Below are 16,742 nucleotides of genomic sequence, written 5' to 3'. Positions count from 1 at the left end.
AGTAATGCAAATCTGATTACTGAAGTAGGTTACACCCCTTTAGCACCACCTCAAATCACTTTTTTTTTTTTTGCCAGTCCTGGGCTTGAGCTCAGGGCCTGAGCACTGTCCTTGGACTTTCTCAAGGCTAGAGCTTTACCACTTGAGCCTCAGCATCATTTCCGGCTTTTTTCTATGTATGTGGTACCGAGGAATCGAACCCAGGTCTTCGTGCATGCTAGACAAGCACCCTACCACTAGGCCAAACTCCCGGCCTCAAATCACTTTTGTAATGGTGAGTGATGCCAACCATCAGTCCACTCTCAAAGCACTTCATAATGACTTCAGTAAAGGGCGACCTTTGCAAAATATCCACCTTCTCATTTCAGAAGAGTATCTCTATGCAGTTAAAGAGCTGGAGGTAGACAGGGTTATTTAGAACCTTCATTAGTCAGGGGTTTATTTCTCCTTACCCTAGCCCTGAACTTAGGATCCTTTTTTTTTTTTCCTTGTGGGTCATGAGGCTTGGACTCAGCCTGGGTGCTGTCTCTGAGCTCTTTAGTTCAAGGCTACTGTCTCTACCCCTTGAGCCAAGCCCCACTTCCCAATTTCTAGAGGTTAATTGGAGATAAGAGTCACAGGTCCTTTTGTGCCCAGGCTGGCTTTGAACCTTGATCCTCAGATCTCAGCCTCCTGAGTAGCTAGGATTACAGGCGTGAGCCATGGCTCCCCGCTCATGATCCTTTTATCTCAGCCTCCTGAGTGGTGGAAATCACAGGTATGCACCTCATCAATTGTTGACTCTTCCTTACCAAAGAGGCAATCAGGGTTAATACTGATGATAGTGACAAGCTTTTTTTGATTACTAGTTAAGTCTGAATCCTGTTGCAAATGAGACTGTAACTTATTTAGACAATAACCTCTCATGCCAAAAATACTTATGAAACTTGTATCAGTTAATCAGTCTCTTTAAGAAATGGGGTCTCTCATTATGTTACCTCACTGGCCCAAATTCTTGGGCTCAGTAATGCTCGTAGCCTCCCAAGTATAGCTAGAACGTCTCTATCCAATTAAATACTTTATTTTTAAACTATCTAGTTTCAAAAAGATTTGTGATGTCTAAAAGCACAGTAAATAAAGCCTAGAACATTTTTTTAAAGATAGATGAGGCACATGTGGCACCAGAGAAATAAAGAAAGGGCATCACAGTGCCCTTGTCTTCTTACCTGTGTACTGTAATCCCCTATACTCGCTTATTGCACCAGGAGGTTTTAAATTGGGCCAGTAGTGGAAAAGCATTTGCACAGCTGGAGGTTTCACTTGTGAAGGCCCATAGGCAATCACATACAAAAGATCCTAAAGAAAATAGGAAGCATATTTGGATTTAGGCATGTCAAATACAAATAAAATAATTCTTTCAATACTACGGACACACTGAGTTGGGTAATTTCCTCAAAGTCTTATCATGCAGGTATTCCTCACAGACTAGATCACATTAAAACATTATTTTATCATTTGTTTATGTGTTTGTTTAGTGGTCCTATTGCAAAGGATCTCCCCAGGGAGAGTTCAAAAGTACATTATCTTTTATCAAATTCTTCTTCAACAAGATTCATATTAGGGCTGGAGGCACAGCTCAAGTGGTAGAGGCTCGCTTGCCTAGTAAATGTGAAGCCCTGTATGCGACCTCTAGCACCACAAAAGAAAAATAAAAGATTAATATTAGAGCAAGTTTTTAGAATAGCATATACTACCATGCTTAATAATGTCTTTTTAAAAATATATTTCCCTGCTAGGTCCTGACAACTCATGCTTATATTTCTAGCTACCAGGAAAGCTAAGATTGAGAAGACCAAAGTGTAAGGGTTTTTAGGCACAAAGTTCACAAGACCCCCTTACCCCTTCTAAATAGAGAGTTGGGCTTGGTGGCACACACCTTTTATTCTAGCTACAACAGGAAGCCTAAAATAGGCATATCACCCCCAACATATAACATCTCATCACAAAAATAACAACAACAACAACAACAAAAACTGGGCACCAGTGGCTCACATCTGTAATCATTGCTACTTAGGAGGCTGGGATATGAAGATCTTGGTTCAAAGACAGCCCAAGCAGGAAATTCTGAAAGACTCTTATCTCCAATTAACCAACAAAAAAGCCAGAAGGAGAGCCGTGGTTCAAGTGGTAGAATACTAGCCTTAAGAATAACATTCACTGGACCAGGAGTTTGGCCTAATGGTAGAGTGCTTGCCTGGCATGCACAAAGACCTAGGTTTGATTTCTTGGTACCACATATATAGAAAAGAAGCCAGAAATGGTGCTGTGGCTCAAATGGTAGAGCACTAGCCTTGAGAAAGCCAAGTATAGTACTCAGGCCCTGAGTTCAAGCCCCAGGATTGGCTAAAAAAAACAAAGAAGATGTTCAGGTCCTGAGTTTGAGCTCTAAGACCAGCATTACTACTACTGCTGCTAATAATAATAATAACAAAAAGAACACAGGACTGGAGGCATGGCTCAGTGGTAAGGATCTCTGCCTGCAAATCATCAGTTAATAATTTGGGGTTTAATATGACTCAAAACTTACTTTCCAGACTTCTTGTTTATATTTCATGAGGCATTCCAATAATTGACAATGATACACTGTAAAGAAGAAAATGTAATTTGCACATGAAATACAAATACCAATCATCCTTTGAGATATAATAAACTAGTTTGACTTTTCATTCAAATTATTAACTTAGAAATTACTTATCTCTATATAGTCATACTTTAAGAATTATATGAGGTGTACCAAATTATATTGGGTTGTACCAAGCTTTTGTTCAACATCCTAGAGAAGTATTTTTCACATGGAATTGAGAAAAGATATATTAAGAAAAGTTTCTAATCATATCTAAATTCATAAGTCCATAATTTAAACTTATTTCAACAAAATTAAGAACTATATAGGGGAAAAAACCTAGCCAAGTGGGATCATAATAAAAGCTCCTATTTATTGGGTGTCCATCATGTGTCAAGAATAATCCTAAGAGCCTGACTTGCATTATCTCAAAACCATGTTGCAATTAGAAAACTGAAGCTTAGTTTCTCCTCTTTCCTAAAGCTGAACAAGCATCCATAACAGATTGATAAGGTTATAATGGGAATATTATCAGTTGCTTTTCAACTCCATCTTACACAGGTATTTTCTTTAAACCACACTGCATCAAAGTTTCCTTGATTTGTCTGCATTCACATGTGGAAGCAAGAGTCTGTCATCTTAATTAGATATGTACCTGCTCGATACTTTCAGCTTTTTCATTACATAAAAGTTGGTCTCATTTTCATCATCAGTGACCACTGGGTCATTCAATTAATATTTCAGTTTTCATTTTACTTGATGGTGTTTAATATGCTGACCACAGTCCCCTTTTAAAATCGCTCTCTTTTATTGGCTTCATGACATGACATGATTTCCTTCTAGCACTGCTGCTGCCTTTTCCTCCTAGCCATCTGCCATATATGGGCTCTCCCAGACTTCCCTGCCCTATCTCCTGATAGAGTGGGCCTATCTTTCAGATTTCCTGTTAAGCAAACGATAAATGTGTTTGCAGTTTTAAGGCTCTTCTTAGTGAGACACAAACTCTCCACCACCTTGGCCAGTTCATCTTCTCCCACTGGGTCAGCCAAAAGAACTATAAAATTATCTTACTCTTAAAGAATGTGTAAGAGGTCAGGGACAGTGCCCAGGCCCAGATTTCAAGCCTCATGACCAAAAAGACAAAAAGAAAGTGTAAGAAAGCCCTAACTGTGGAAAAATGAACAATAAAAAGCAATTCAGATCAGGTGTCAGAAAAGAGGGATATGCTATTGGAAACTGAGAATGGGCCCATTCTTGTTCTAAAAGGGCAGATAATTTGGTCAAATTATGTTCATGTCCTCATGGCTGGTAAAGGCAGAACTTGTGAGTGATAAAATGGGATTCTTTAGAAAATATTCTTTAGAGAAGTTCTAAAATTGGGATTGTAAGAGACAACCTAAAAGATGGTTTCATCGGGCTTATAAATCAACTAAAACTGAACACTCAAAGTCCACCATCATTTTGCATCTATGCTCTTGGGCACTCCTTGTCTCAGTAATTTTACAATCACCTTGAGCTCTAGAAAGAATAAGATTCTCTGAGGACTGCTAGCGTGGACACGCGGTAGAGGGCTTCCCTAGCATGCATGAAGCCCTGGGTTCGATTCCTCAGTACCACAGACACAGAAAAACACAGCCAAAGTGGTGCTGTGGCTCAAGTGGTAGAGCACTACCTTTGAGAAAGCTCAAAGACAGTGCCCAGCCCTGAGTTCAAGCTCTAGGACTGCCTCCCCCGAATCAATAATAAAGAAAAAGATTCTCTGATAAGTAACTTGTGAGGAAAGGCAAAATGCCTCTCATACAAGCAATGCCATCTTAGCAGCTTAATAAAAACAACTAAAGCTCAGGAGACTACCTGTCAGGCAACTTGTTCCTGTCCCATTGAAGTGGTAAAGCAATAAGTTCGTCTTCAGAACTCTTCAGAGAACAAACTAAGCCAATAGTCAATCAGAGCATACCTGTGTTTGGGGAGACTGTTTGAACTATGTAAACCCCAGTTGTTCCTATTTCACCTGAAGTTAATGTCTGTATGCTGAAGATGCACTGTCTTTCCATGGCTGTCACATGATAAATCTCCTTTCTCTGTCCTTCATCATAAACTATTTGGCATATGGGAACAAGTGCCTGGACGTAAGGAAGGACTTCTGAGGTTTGGAATTAGGGACTAGAAACCCATTTTCAGAATTAATCAATGTTGTGAGGTTTTCAGAATTAAATGAATGTATTTCAGATGTGGAAAGGATGTGAAATCGGCAGAGATTGAATGCTATCTATTGAATACCTGTAGCCCTCCAAAAAAATTTCATTCTGGATTCCAATAGTCAATCAGATGGTGTTAGAGGTAAGGCCTTTAGAAGGTGATAAAGTCACAAAGTCAGGCTTCATGAACAGAATCAGCGCCCTTATAAAACAGGCCCCAGAAAACTCCTTTTCCCCTTTTCAGCACGAGACAACACAGCTTACATGTAAAAGCAGGCCCTGACAGGATTCTGAATCTGCCAGCTCTTTGATCAGGAAGTTCCCAGCCTCCAGAACTGGGAGGTATAAATGTTTGCTGTTTTTTGAGCTACCTGGATTATATTGTGTTTGTCATGGTAGCACAAACAGACAGAGGTCAAGGATAAAAGCCAGCATGGCTGTGCATGCCTTGCCCCCAGTGGCTCACAAGGCTAAGGAGGAAGAATTCTTTGACTTTAGGAGCTGGAGGCCAGTTGGGAAACATAGCAAGCCAACAGGACAGGAGGGGAGGGGAGAGGAAAAGGGAGGGGAGGGGAGGGGAGGGAACGGGAACACAGAGAGAAACACAGAGAGAAACACAGACAGACATAAGGACAAAATCCAGAGTAAAATGCATTAAGATTTTTTAAGTGAAAAGACAAAATTTTCCCCACTCTGAGTAAAACTTAATTATTATTCTATTTCAATAGAAGGCTAAAACCAGTTGAATGGAATTTGCTCACTTTCCAAAGCATTAATAATAAAAACAGAAATCATAGCTTGCATTGTAACTTAAACAGAAGCTTTTTAGGTCCTCCCCAAAGCTTAAATGCAGCTACTGTCCAAAATAGTGACACAAGAAACAAAATGGAACATTATGTTTCATCTATTTAACTCTATATAAATTTTATGACATTAATAAATGACAGGTCACAATGAGATAAGCACTTTTATATACAATTAGTGAGAATATTGACATTTTTTCTAACCCTTTAAACTAGGACTCTCTTTTATCAATTTATTCTATGGAAAAAATTAGAAATGCAGTAAAAAGTTTATGTTCAGGGATATTTCTGTGACATTAGAAGAAGAAATTTGCCAAATTATTAACAGTAGTTATGTTAGAACTGCAAAGGATTTTTATATTTCTAATTTAACTATTTCTATATCGTTATAACCAATCAATTTCCCTTTAATGTTCTAAAATTTATTCTGTAACATTCTAAAAATACCACTCACACACAAAATCACTACAATAGGCAAGGAAATCTAATTCAAATGTATGTTTTCTAAACAACTCCAATTGTCTATATGAACAAGAAGAAAAGTTTCCACACTTCACAGGAAGACATTCAGCCTACGTGTTTTACACCGGGCCTGGTGCTTGGTTTTGGAATTAGCTAAGATGCTCAGATTTCCGCTTACCTGGATTAGATGTGTACTGCATTGCAATCATTAGCATAGAGGATGCAGAAAGATTAACATGGGCAGGAACGCCTTCTCTCCTGGAGGAACCCACTGAAACCAAAATGGTTTTGATTACATTCAGCATAATGTCTCTAGATATACTTGCTACTTTGTATATATTATGGGAAGCCCTTCAGAAAAAAATAAAATCCAACTAAGCCAATAGGAGTTTTTTACTCATAAAACCACCAGATTTTTTCCTTACACATAAATTAATACAGTTTCATACAACTGTATATATCCTAAAAAGGATCTACATGGAAAAGGAACAAAGCCAGATTATGATGCAATGATTTTTATTAAAGTTGTACTTAGATATGAGCACTATTCCCAAGATGTTATTTCTAGATGGAAAAGAAAGAAAAGAACTTTTAAAAATCCTCTGTATCCAAATATAAAATCAAGTTGAAGGTTGTCCCAGTAAGAAAATAAAACTAAAAATTTTAAATGCAACATGAATGTACTGACTTTTAGAAATGCAGATAAATAAGTTTACACATTTTAAATGATTATAAACTACTATGTTAATTTTTAAATTTTATGCTTATATGTCCTTATAGTTTTATTCAAACCTTCATATAAACTTCATTATCATTGTCCTCATTGTCATGACTCACTCTTTTTAGTTTTCCAAAGGTTATCTTCATATTGATCTAAGTTGCTTGACATAAAGCACTTTAGAATCTGTGAATAATGTTGTTTCTAGACATTTTATTCTAGGTCAACAATAATTCGAGCATAAAAAAAGCAAGCTATGTCTGCAAAAATCATCTAATTGCTATACAATCATGATCTCCACTTACATACTGCTTGGAAAACATCTTTAATTACCTTGATCACAAGAATATCAAATACTATATTAAATTTCTTTCTTTTTTAATAGAGTACAACAGGCAACTAATTTAAATATTCAAAACTAAGTCTCTAGAGAACACTTTATTATCCCAAGCACAGTAATTGAGAGGAAACCAACAGTAGCAGACCTTTATTAAAATTCAAATATAACCAGGTATGGTGTCACACATCTGTACCTAATGAGTATTCTCACTAGGCAGAAATAGGAGGAGAGCAGCCCAAGGCTGGCCTGAGAAAAAAGCAGTAGACTATCTGAAAAAATAACAGCAAAAGAACATGAAGATGTAATTCAAGTGATAGAGCTTACAAATGTAAGTCTCTTAGTTCAACCTCCAGTAATTCCCCATATATACCAGACACACACAAATATTCAAACGTAAATAATTTTCTCTTTTCTTAGAGATAAATGAAGTTAGGAGAAACTTCTTACACCTAGGCTTAGATGCCAAATTTTCAATCATGAGCAGAATAGCATGCTAAGAGTATAAGACTCTCAAAAAGTCAACTCTCAGTTTTCTATAATAAAAGATCTTTAGCTGGGCATGGTGGCTATCCCAACTACTCAGGAGGCTGAGATCTGAGGATCACGGTTCAAAGCCAGCCCCAGCACTGACTGAAAGACTCTTATTTCCAATTAATCACTAGAAAAGGGGTAAGTGTGGCTGTGGCTCAAGGTGTAGGGTGGTAGCCTTGAGCTGAAGAGCTCAGGGACAATGCCCAGGCTCAGAGTTCAAGGCCCATGACCCACAAAAAAAAAAAAAAAAACAACAACCTTTGATAGGGCAGTGACTAAAAATAGATAGCCTCAAAGTCCACTCTGTTTTATTCTAAAGTACAATATGTGGGGAATGTATCTTACCTCTACCCAAAAAGAATTAAGTTATAATAAAACACTAACAAAAGACATGTTATATAATAGAAGAATAAAGAAAGTACAACATAAAGAACTTGCAACACCATGATGTACTGTGGCCACTACAGCAGGCTTATTAGGAGGGGGAAGAGCCAGATGCTGGTGGTTCATGCCTACAATTCTAGCTACTCAAGAGACTGAGATGTGAAGATTGTGGTTCAAAGCCAGTCCAGGCAGAAAAGTCCCCATGAGACTCTTATCTCCAATTAACCACTCAAAAACCTATGGTTCGAGTGGTAGAGTGCTAGCCATGACCACAAATAGGTCCTGGGGCAGGACCAGACCCTGAGTTTAAGCCCCACAACCAACAAAAGAGAAAGAAGGAAGGGAGGGAGGGAGGGAAGAAGAAGAGGGGAGAGGAGGGGAGGGAGGGAAGGAGGGAGGAAGGAAGGAAGGGAGGGAGGGAGGGAGGGAGGGAGGGAGGGAGGGAGGGAGGAAGGAAGGAAGGAAGGAAAGAAACACATCCATAGTGGAGCTCCATTTAACTTGAGTTTGTTTATATTCTCATTGCAGCAAAGTGTATCTAATTCACCACTGAATGATACTAAAGTATATAAACTAGTTTGGCTATACAATATAAATGTTATTAATAATTAGGCAAATATATGGAGACAAGGACACTGTGTGTGTGTGTGTGTGTTGGGAGTTGTCCTTTAGCTTTTTCACTCAAGGTTCATACTCTACCACTCGAGTTACACCTCTTCTTCTAGATTTTTTTCTCTTTAATTTAAGGTAAGAGTCTCATAGACTGCCCTTAAACTTCAGATGTCTTTTGTTTTAAAACTAACTCAGGGGAAAAAAGAGAACATATCTATATCATTATATATCATTCTTTTGAGAACAAGTATCTTCACTTCTGTTTAAATTCATCTCCAATTTTTAATAAGTATTTTCTAACAATAAACTTTACCATTAAGGAAAGATGAGAGGCACTGAGTCCTTTTTAAATGGGAGACGGCCAACTCTCTCGGAAGATTTAGGTGACGTCTACTTGGAGAACTATTCGAATGGGGCTCACTGATCTTTGGATGCTCCTATCCCCCTATAAATCCATTCTCCGCCAAGTCTGGCCATTCTCCCGGATCAAGCCCCAGTTAATTGGCTCCAGTACTTACATCCACAGACAGTACCTTGCAATTTCAAAGCCATCTAGGCTGAATAAAATAACCACAATTCTAACTTAATAAGCATGCAGATGCACACACCATTTATTGAATCTTGTTTAAAAGGCATTATGTGAATAGATGCGCAGCTTCTTCCTACTCCCTATAAGGTCTAAAAACACACAAAATACATATGATAGAAGGGAGATGATAGAAAAATAAGAACATCTTACAGGAAATACAATTAAAAGGTTTTTAGACATATCTTCACAGTACTACCATAACAATCATTTTATTATCATGCCCTCTTTCCATGGGTAATATCAATCCCATAATCTGTTCCTACATTTTATAGTTCCAAATGTACTATGGTGTATAACTGACCTAAAAAGGAAGTACAAAGGAAAAGCTGTTTCATAAAACAGACTAAGTCATTTGCATGTGTATGGCCGGCTTAATTATTGGATTATCATCCAAATCACTAGAACTCAAAGCTAATGATCCAGTCATTTATTTCTACTACAGTATTTTTTTGCAGGACTTCCTTTGATCCACACATAGTTCTGGGCCCTGCAGATTCAATTGTAAGAAAGACAAGTCTGTGTTCTTATGAAGGTTAGCTGCTAGAACTGTGTTATTCAATGTGGTAGCAGCTAGCCAAAAATAGCTATTTAAATTTAAATTAGTTAGAATTAAATAAAGTTTAAAATTCAGTTTAGTTGTCTCACTTCAACACAAAAATGTGTTCAACAGTCACATGTATCAGTGGCCACTGTATTGAGTAGTATAAAATTTTATACTCCATTACCTTTATCACAGAAAGTTCCATTGAAAGCACTATTCTAGAAGGGCAAACAGTACCAGTAAGAAACATAATGTAGCACAGGGAAATAGAAAGAAAGTAATGGAAGTTCCTGTATTTGTTTCGAAGGTAATAAAAGACATTTTATGGGTTAGGGAGAAGGAAAGTGGGAGAAAACATGGGAAGGGGTATCACTGACAAGTTAACTGTAAACTATATACATCACCTCAACAATAAAATACAAGAAAAAAAGTAATTTACTCACTGCCTTACAAATGTAACTGTAACCCCTCTAAACATCACTCTGGTAATAAAATTTAAAAAAGGAAAAGACATCTTAAAAGATGTAATACTTGAGATAAGGGAGATAAGAAAATAAATCATTTTAAGAGAAGAACTTTGAAACAAGGGACAATACACAGTACACACACAAAAGTTTAGTATCTTTATGGAACTGTGTCCACAAACATAACACAGAATGGTCACATTCAAAGGCAATGAGAAAAGCACTTAGGTAGGCAGAGAGCCTTGTGAGATTGCTGGACCTGGCAACAGTGACTGGAAGCTAGATTGTTTGAATGTGAGATGTGACATAATCAGATCTACATGCTGGGAGGACAGCTCCAAGTTTTTCATGGAGAAGTAAGAAGGCTTAAAGGAGAAGCTGAAAGACCCACTTAGAAGACATGGGACTGATTCAAATGAAAGGAGGTGATCTGAATTAGAATATATTGAAAATAATCCATGCAGGCATAGGCTTTTCTAAAGGGTAAAAATAACAGAGTCACCTTGAAACAAATCATTACTATCTGATACCAGACAGCATTACCTGGATTGATAAGTAATCTCTCTCCTCCAGCCTTGGATTTTGCAAAAAGATCTAACTGTACTCCACTAGAGGTTTCAGTATTAGAGAGCTATGTCGTCGTTAGACATAAAGACAAGACTAAGAAATGATCCTGCAGTGTATGGAGCATGAAAATATTTACAGATTGGGAGCTGGGTACAAGTAGCTTACACCATAAATCCTAGATACTCAGGAAGCTGAGATCTGACAAATGTGATTCAAAGCCATCTGGGACAGGAAAGTCCATAAGACTCTCAACCCCAATTAAGCAGCCAAAACCTGGAGGTAGAGCTGTGGACAGCACCTAGTCTCTGAGTTAAAGCCCAGGGATAGTGCGCCCACACACACACACACACACACACACACACACACACACACACACACACACACACAATACACAGATGGTATGTTAATGAAAAGTCATAGAAACAATCCCAGCTCCATTGGCAGTCAAAGATCAGTGGATAAACATTCCATACAAGTTCCCAACAGAATGCTGCTAGACAGACCTGGAGCATTAGAGTAACTGCTCTCCCAAGTCTGCAATTCAAAATAGCCTCCAGTGAAACTACATTGCAATTCATGGGAAAGAAACAGAATGGAAAGAGTAAAAAGGGCTGAAGAGTCAAAGCCTGAGGAATTTTTGGTTAAAAAAAAGTGCTGAGTGGTAACTAAAAAGGTGGATTGATTCCTAAAGTGGAAGGGATTCAAGGACACTAGTAATAACTTGAGAACCTGAAGAAAACTTAAGATTGTTCAGGGTAGATTGAAGTATTTCTCAAGTCTCAAAAAAAATCTGGTAAAGAAAAAGATCATACAAGAAGAAAATATCTGACAGTGAATATGATTTCAAGTCAAAGTAGAAAAGAGGCCGGGCGTGGTGGCTCACGCCTATAATCCTAGCTACTCAAGAGGCTGAGATCTGAGGACTAAGTTTCAAAGCCAGCCCGGGCACAAAAGGACCTGAGACTCATCTCTAGTTAACCACTAGAAAACGAGAGTAGGGCTGTGGCCTTGAGCTGAAGAGCTCAGGGACAGCCCAGGCCAAGATCAAGCCCCATGATCCACAAGTAGGAGAGAGAGAGGGGGAGGGGGAGAGGGAGGGGGAGGGAGGGGGAGGGGGAGGAGGAGAGGGAGAAGAAAAAGAAAAAGAAGAAGAAAAAGAGATACTGTTGACAAACCTAGAGCTTTGCCAGGGTCTGGATACTAAATAAATAGCTGTATCATAATCAAACATGAGACATTTCTTATGAAATGGAGATTCCATTGAGGCTGACTTGGTCCTGGGGAAAGGCGATTATAAACTATCCTCAAATTGTAACTGTTCTTTATGAAAGGCTAGCTTGGCACTTTTGTCCAGAAGTTGAAGCTCAGAAGCTGTCTACCTTATTTATTTTATGTACATACACACACATGATTTGCTATTGATCTTAGAAACACCACACTAAAGAAATGAAGCTTTTCTGATGATTTTGTTTTGTTTTGCTTTTTTTTTTTTTCAGATAGAGTCTCTCAGTTTTGCCCATGCTGCCCTGGACTGTGATTCTCCTACTTGTATCTCCTAGTTTGCTGGTAAAACCCACTATACTCAGCTTATTAATGGAGATGGGGTCTCACTAACTTTCTGCTCAGATTGGCTCTTATCTCTGATAAATGACTCAAAAACTGGAAGTGGCACTGTGGCTCAAGTAGTAGAACACTAGTCTTAAGCACAAACAGGCTCAGGGACAGTGCCAAGGGCATGAGTTCAAGCCCCACCACTGACAAAAAGAAGTTAAATTCTCCTACCTTGCTTTAGTCATAATTTATAGACACTGAACTGCCCCCAAAAATAGGAACACCATGGTTGCAATAGACCCACCTTCTCCCATCAATGCATTTTAACATAATTAACCTGAAACAAGATCCTTTACAAGATATCTTTACATCTGTCTATTATGTACACAAACACAAAAAAAGCACCTGGCTAGTATAATAGAATACGGCTATAAAGGCTGGTACTATAATTTATTTTCAGAGATTTAAAAGTAATGAAGAGTGGTTACTATTGATTTACCAGAATGATGATAAAATACAAAGTCAAACCCAATGAAAAAAAGGAACCTAGAACAACAAATAAACAAATAAATCAGATCACCAATTGAGTTAGATCAAGATTTGTGTCTGTTACAGAAAGTAAAATTCATGTTATTTAACCTAGAATTATTAAATCATGGATAAGCTTAGAAGATGATTTTTTTCCAAATCTCCCTGTAGGACTGAAAAAAAAGTCTCAGATATGGAGTGTCTGGTTCACACTTTGAAATGAACATCAAGTAACCACAAATAAATACTAAAATGTACACTAATTTGTAAACTCAACTCACTATTTTGTTCTCAGTTGCCAAGGTTCAAGTGCCTCATAATTACAGACTTACTTTGACTATAAGCTGTGTTTGGCAATAGAAGGGGTAACAGTGACTAAAATGAACTATACTCAAAAACTGCAATGTTGAGTTAAAATCCCTTTGTGTAACTCCTTACAGACAGTAATTTTTAAAAAGGTGTGTTTGGGGGGGTCTATATTTCTAATCAAGTAGAAATTAATGACCAACTATGAAGAAATGAATTTCCAGATATTACAATGCTTTAATCTTAAGTATAACTTCTGAAGCTTATTATATTCAATAACTTTCCCAAAATTTTACCTTATTCCTAAGAAGTAGGTATACAATGAATTAATTTATTACTAAGAAGATACAGCCTCACCTGCTATTCTTAAAAAAAAAAAAAAAGAGTATCCATGCCTGTTCCCGACAGCTGACTTACTTACCTACAAACAAGACTATGTAATTCTAAGGGTACTTATTTTAAAGTACTTATCTATAAGGTTAACCCAACAAAAACGTAATGATCAATGCGTTAATTTTTCTGAATTGCTATATAACTGCAAATGGAATCAGATTTGCTGAAAAAACATAAAATCACAATTCCATTCCTAAAACCAAACTTGTTAGTAAAACATGCCAATGTAATTCTTAAAAAGAATATATGTTTACCAGTTGGTGATAGAGAGCAACTTCAATAAGATTGAAGGTACATAAAATTAAAATAATGAACAATGATTGGTAAGATTTAGAATAATAAAGATGTAGTTATAGAACAAGGATTAAGGGGAGGAGAAAAGTAAAATAACTGTTGTTTACTAGACATTATATCAACACTTTACCAGTGTTCCAGGTTAATGATTTTAATTAGTATGACCACCTCATGAAGCAGCTGTGATTAGTATTTTATAGGTAACAACGAGAAAATGAAGTGATTTGCCTACACTCACACAACAGGCCAGTGGAAGATCTGTTTGACTCCTGAATCCACAATGTCTTCCAGATTATCCACTAAAACAAATTAATTGAAAATCTAGGTTTGGGCCGGTACTAGTCAAGACCTCATGCTTGCTCAGCCTGCCTGTTCAGTACCACTCTACCATTTGAGTCACGCCTCCTGCCTGCTCTTCGCAGGTTATTTTAGAGATGAAGTCTTACAGACTTTGCTGTTCATGCTGGTTCAACCATGATCTTCCGGATCTCAGCCTCCTCAGCAGCTAGGATTAGAGGCGTGAGCCACTGGTACCTGGCAATTCTGTTTCTAACTGTACCTTGCACATGAGTTGCAGGCTTCAGCTTTCTTCAGTGTTTTCATAACTTCTGACTCATTCCCTTACCCAAGTAAGGGAAGCTAACATGATCAGTTTGTAGGTGAAATTTCAATGACATGAGTTGAATTCCCAACATCACATGGCAATTAGGAACAGAATGGGGACTAGAATCATTCCATTCTGACTCTATCTATTGTTCTTTCTCACACTGTACTGTCTTCAGGTGAAAATAAGAATTTCTACATTAGAGGAAACACGTGGCATAAGATACTGTAATTTATTTCTTTTCATATATTTTTATTGTAATTAATAGAAGGGTTACATTATATTCACCAGATAGAAGGTGCATTATGTCACATACATTGATACAATTTCTCATGTCTTGGTCCCCATTTCCCTCCCCCTACCCCCACCCCTCATCTTGTTTTCCTTCCTTCCCTATTCAACTTCAAATAACCAAATATGCATATATACAATAGGTCAGATAACCAGGTGAAATACTGTAACAATATGAGATAATCAAGGGACAGCAAAAGAGATGAGAGATAACATAGTACATTAAGGACAACAATCACTCATTATATGGCTTTTGTTTCTATGTCCTGGAGGTCCTTTCATTTAGCATCATTCTATATGGCCTTATGTATCTAGGTTTTGTTCTATTGTAAATCTCTGCTAGGAGAGCCCAAGGTTTCTACTGATTACTGTAATTTATAAGTATGAAGTATGAATTGTTTGGACATATTCTTTCTTCCTATTCTATAAAATCAAACCAAGTATAATTGTCTTCCATTTCTTTTATCTACATCATAATATCAATGCTGAAATGACTAAATTTAAATCACATCATGTCATAGCAAGTAATATTATAATCTTAAAAATCAAGAGCCTGTCACAAAAAAAGCAATTTCCATTTGTACAATACATTAAAATAGTCTGGTATTAAGTAAGATTGAACTTACATATAGCCATTGGTAGAAAAGATGTGCTAAGGTATTCAATAATATCCTTGTGAAGAAATGGAGGAAAGGTAGCTAACGTTGAAATCATCGTGTAGGGCAAAGTGCTTAGAATATCATCATTGAGAAAGGGGAGCAAACATGTGGTTGTATAAAATATTGACTGTCCAAGATCTACAAAACAAAATCAGATAATCAGTCACTGAATATTTTGCCATTAATAAAATATACTAAATGTACAGTTTAAGTGTTAAGGGACTGGCTTAAATTATAATAACTATTGATCCTTTTCTAGTCAAAGTTCTAGAACATACTCCTAAGTAGAGTCTGTCTATAGGAGTTAGTCAATAAGTGACTGATGACAAAACATATTTTAAAAAACATTTCTAACTCATGAGCTTTTCCTCACACCTGGATCCATCATCCAGACTCATCTATCATTCATATTGCCCCTGTGCTCAAAAAGTCAAACATGCATGAATCCTAAGACCCTTCCATTCTTAGATTATTTGGCTACTAGAAATTTCAGAAAAGCCAAGGGCAGAAGGAGAAATGAGAGAAGTTTATTTCTACTCTGGCAACCGAACTACAATGGTCCTACATCAGAACCTACTGAGGCAACTGAGGTGGTGTAATTTTGTAAACCCCACAAAGTAGCAGATTCATCATGTACCAAAGATTGGAAGCTATACAATAGCACTACATGACACTGTTGTCAGCCACTACACAAGTATCACCGAAAAATAACCTATCTACATTTTATAGTCAGTAATAGGAATAATACTTACCTCTCTTCATTAATAGGGTTGTTAGGAGTTTAAATGAAATAAATACAAAGAGCTTGCTTAACATATAATGTGTGCTTCACCAATATTAGTTATTACTGTTACCATCATTATTACCTGTATGAGAAGTAAAAATAGAGGACCTTCCAAAAACGTAACTATTTAGCTTTATAGTACATGTAGATCAAACACCATTTGGTTAATGTACCTATTGATACCTCTTATATTTCTTTTTTTTTTGGGGGGGGGGTCATGGGGCTTGACTCTGGGCCTGGGTGCTGTCCCTGAGCTCTTCAGCTCAAGGCTACCACCCTACCCCTGGAGTCACAGCCCTACTTCCCATTTTCTAGTGATTAATTGGAGATAAGAGTCTCAAGGTCTTTAGTGCCCAGGCTGGCTTTGAACCTCAATCCTCAGATCCCAGCCTCCGGAGTAGCTAGGATTACAGGTATGAGACACTGTGCCCGGCTAGCTTGGGATATTTCTGAATCTTCTAAAATGTGAGCCACAAGTCAAGATTTAGCAATGAGTTTTTTCTTTTTCTTTTTTTTTATTC

The 16,742-nt window shown here is 37.5% G+C and overlaps 1 protein-coding gene across 1 annotated transcript in view; it reads right to left on the bottom strand.

Moving 5' to 3' along the window:
• The window catches only part of Unc79 (unc-79 subunit of NALCN channel complex), a 218,645-nt gene that overhangs the window by 144,953 nt on the left and 56,950 nt on the right, over positions 1-16,742 (bottom strand). The window contains exons 4-7 of the mRNA XM_090344746.1: positions 15,405-15,575; positions 6,244-6,336; positions 2,567-2,622; positions 1,206-1,335 (exon numbers count right to left, since the gene is read on the bottom strand). Coding sequence (XP_090200872.1) covers positions 1,206-1,335; positions 2,567-2,622; positions 6,244-6,336; positions 15,405-15,575 — 450 coding nt within the window. The remainder of the gene's footprint in view (positions 1-1,205; positions 1,336-2,566; positions 2,623-6,243; positions 6,337-15,404; positions 15,576-16,742) is intronic.

The sequence above is a fragment of the Megascapheus bottae genome, chromosome 14 (genome assembly GCF_031878675.1).
Source record: "Megascapheus bottae isolate mThoBot1 chromosome 14, mThoBot2.hap1, whole genome shotgun sequence".
NCBI classification, from domain to species: Eukaryota; Metazoa; Chordata; class Mammalia; order Rodentia; family Geomyidae; genus Megascapheus; species Megascapheus bottae.
The sequence above is the reverse complement of the archived record's forward strand: the minus strand, read 5'-3'. Positions and strand labels throughout refer to the sequence as shown.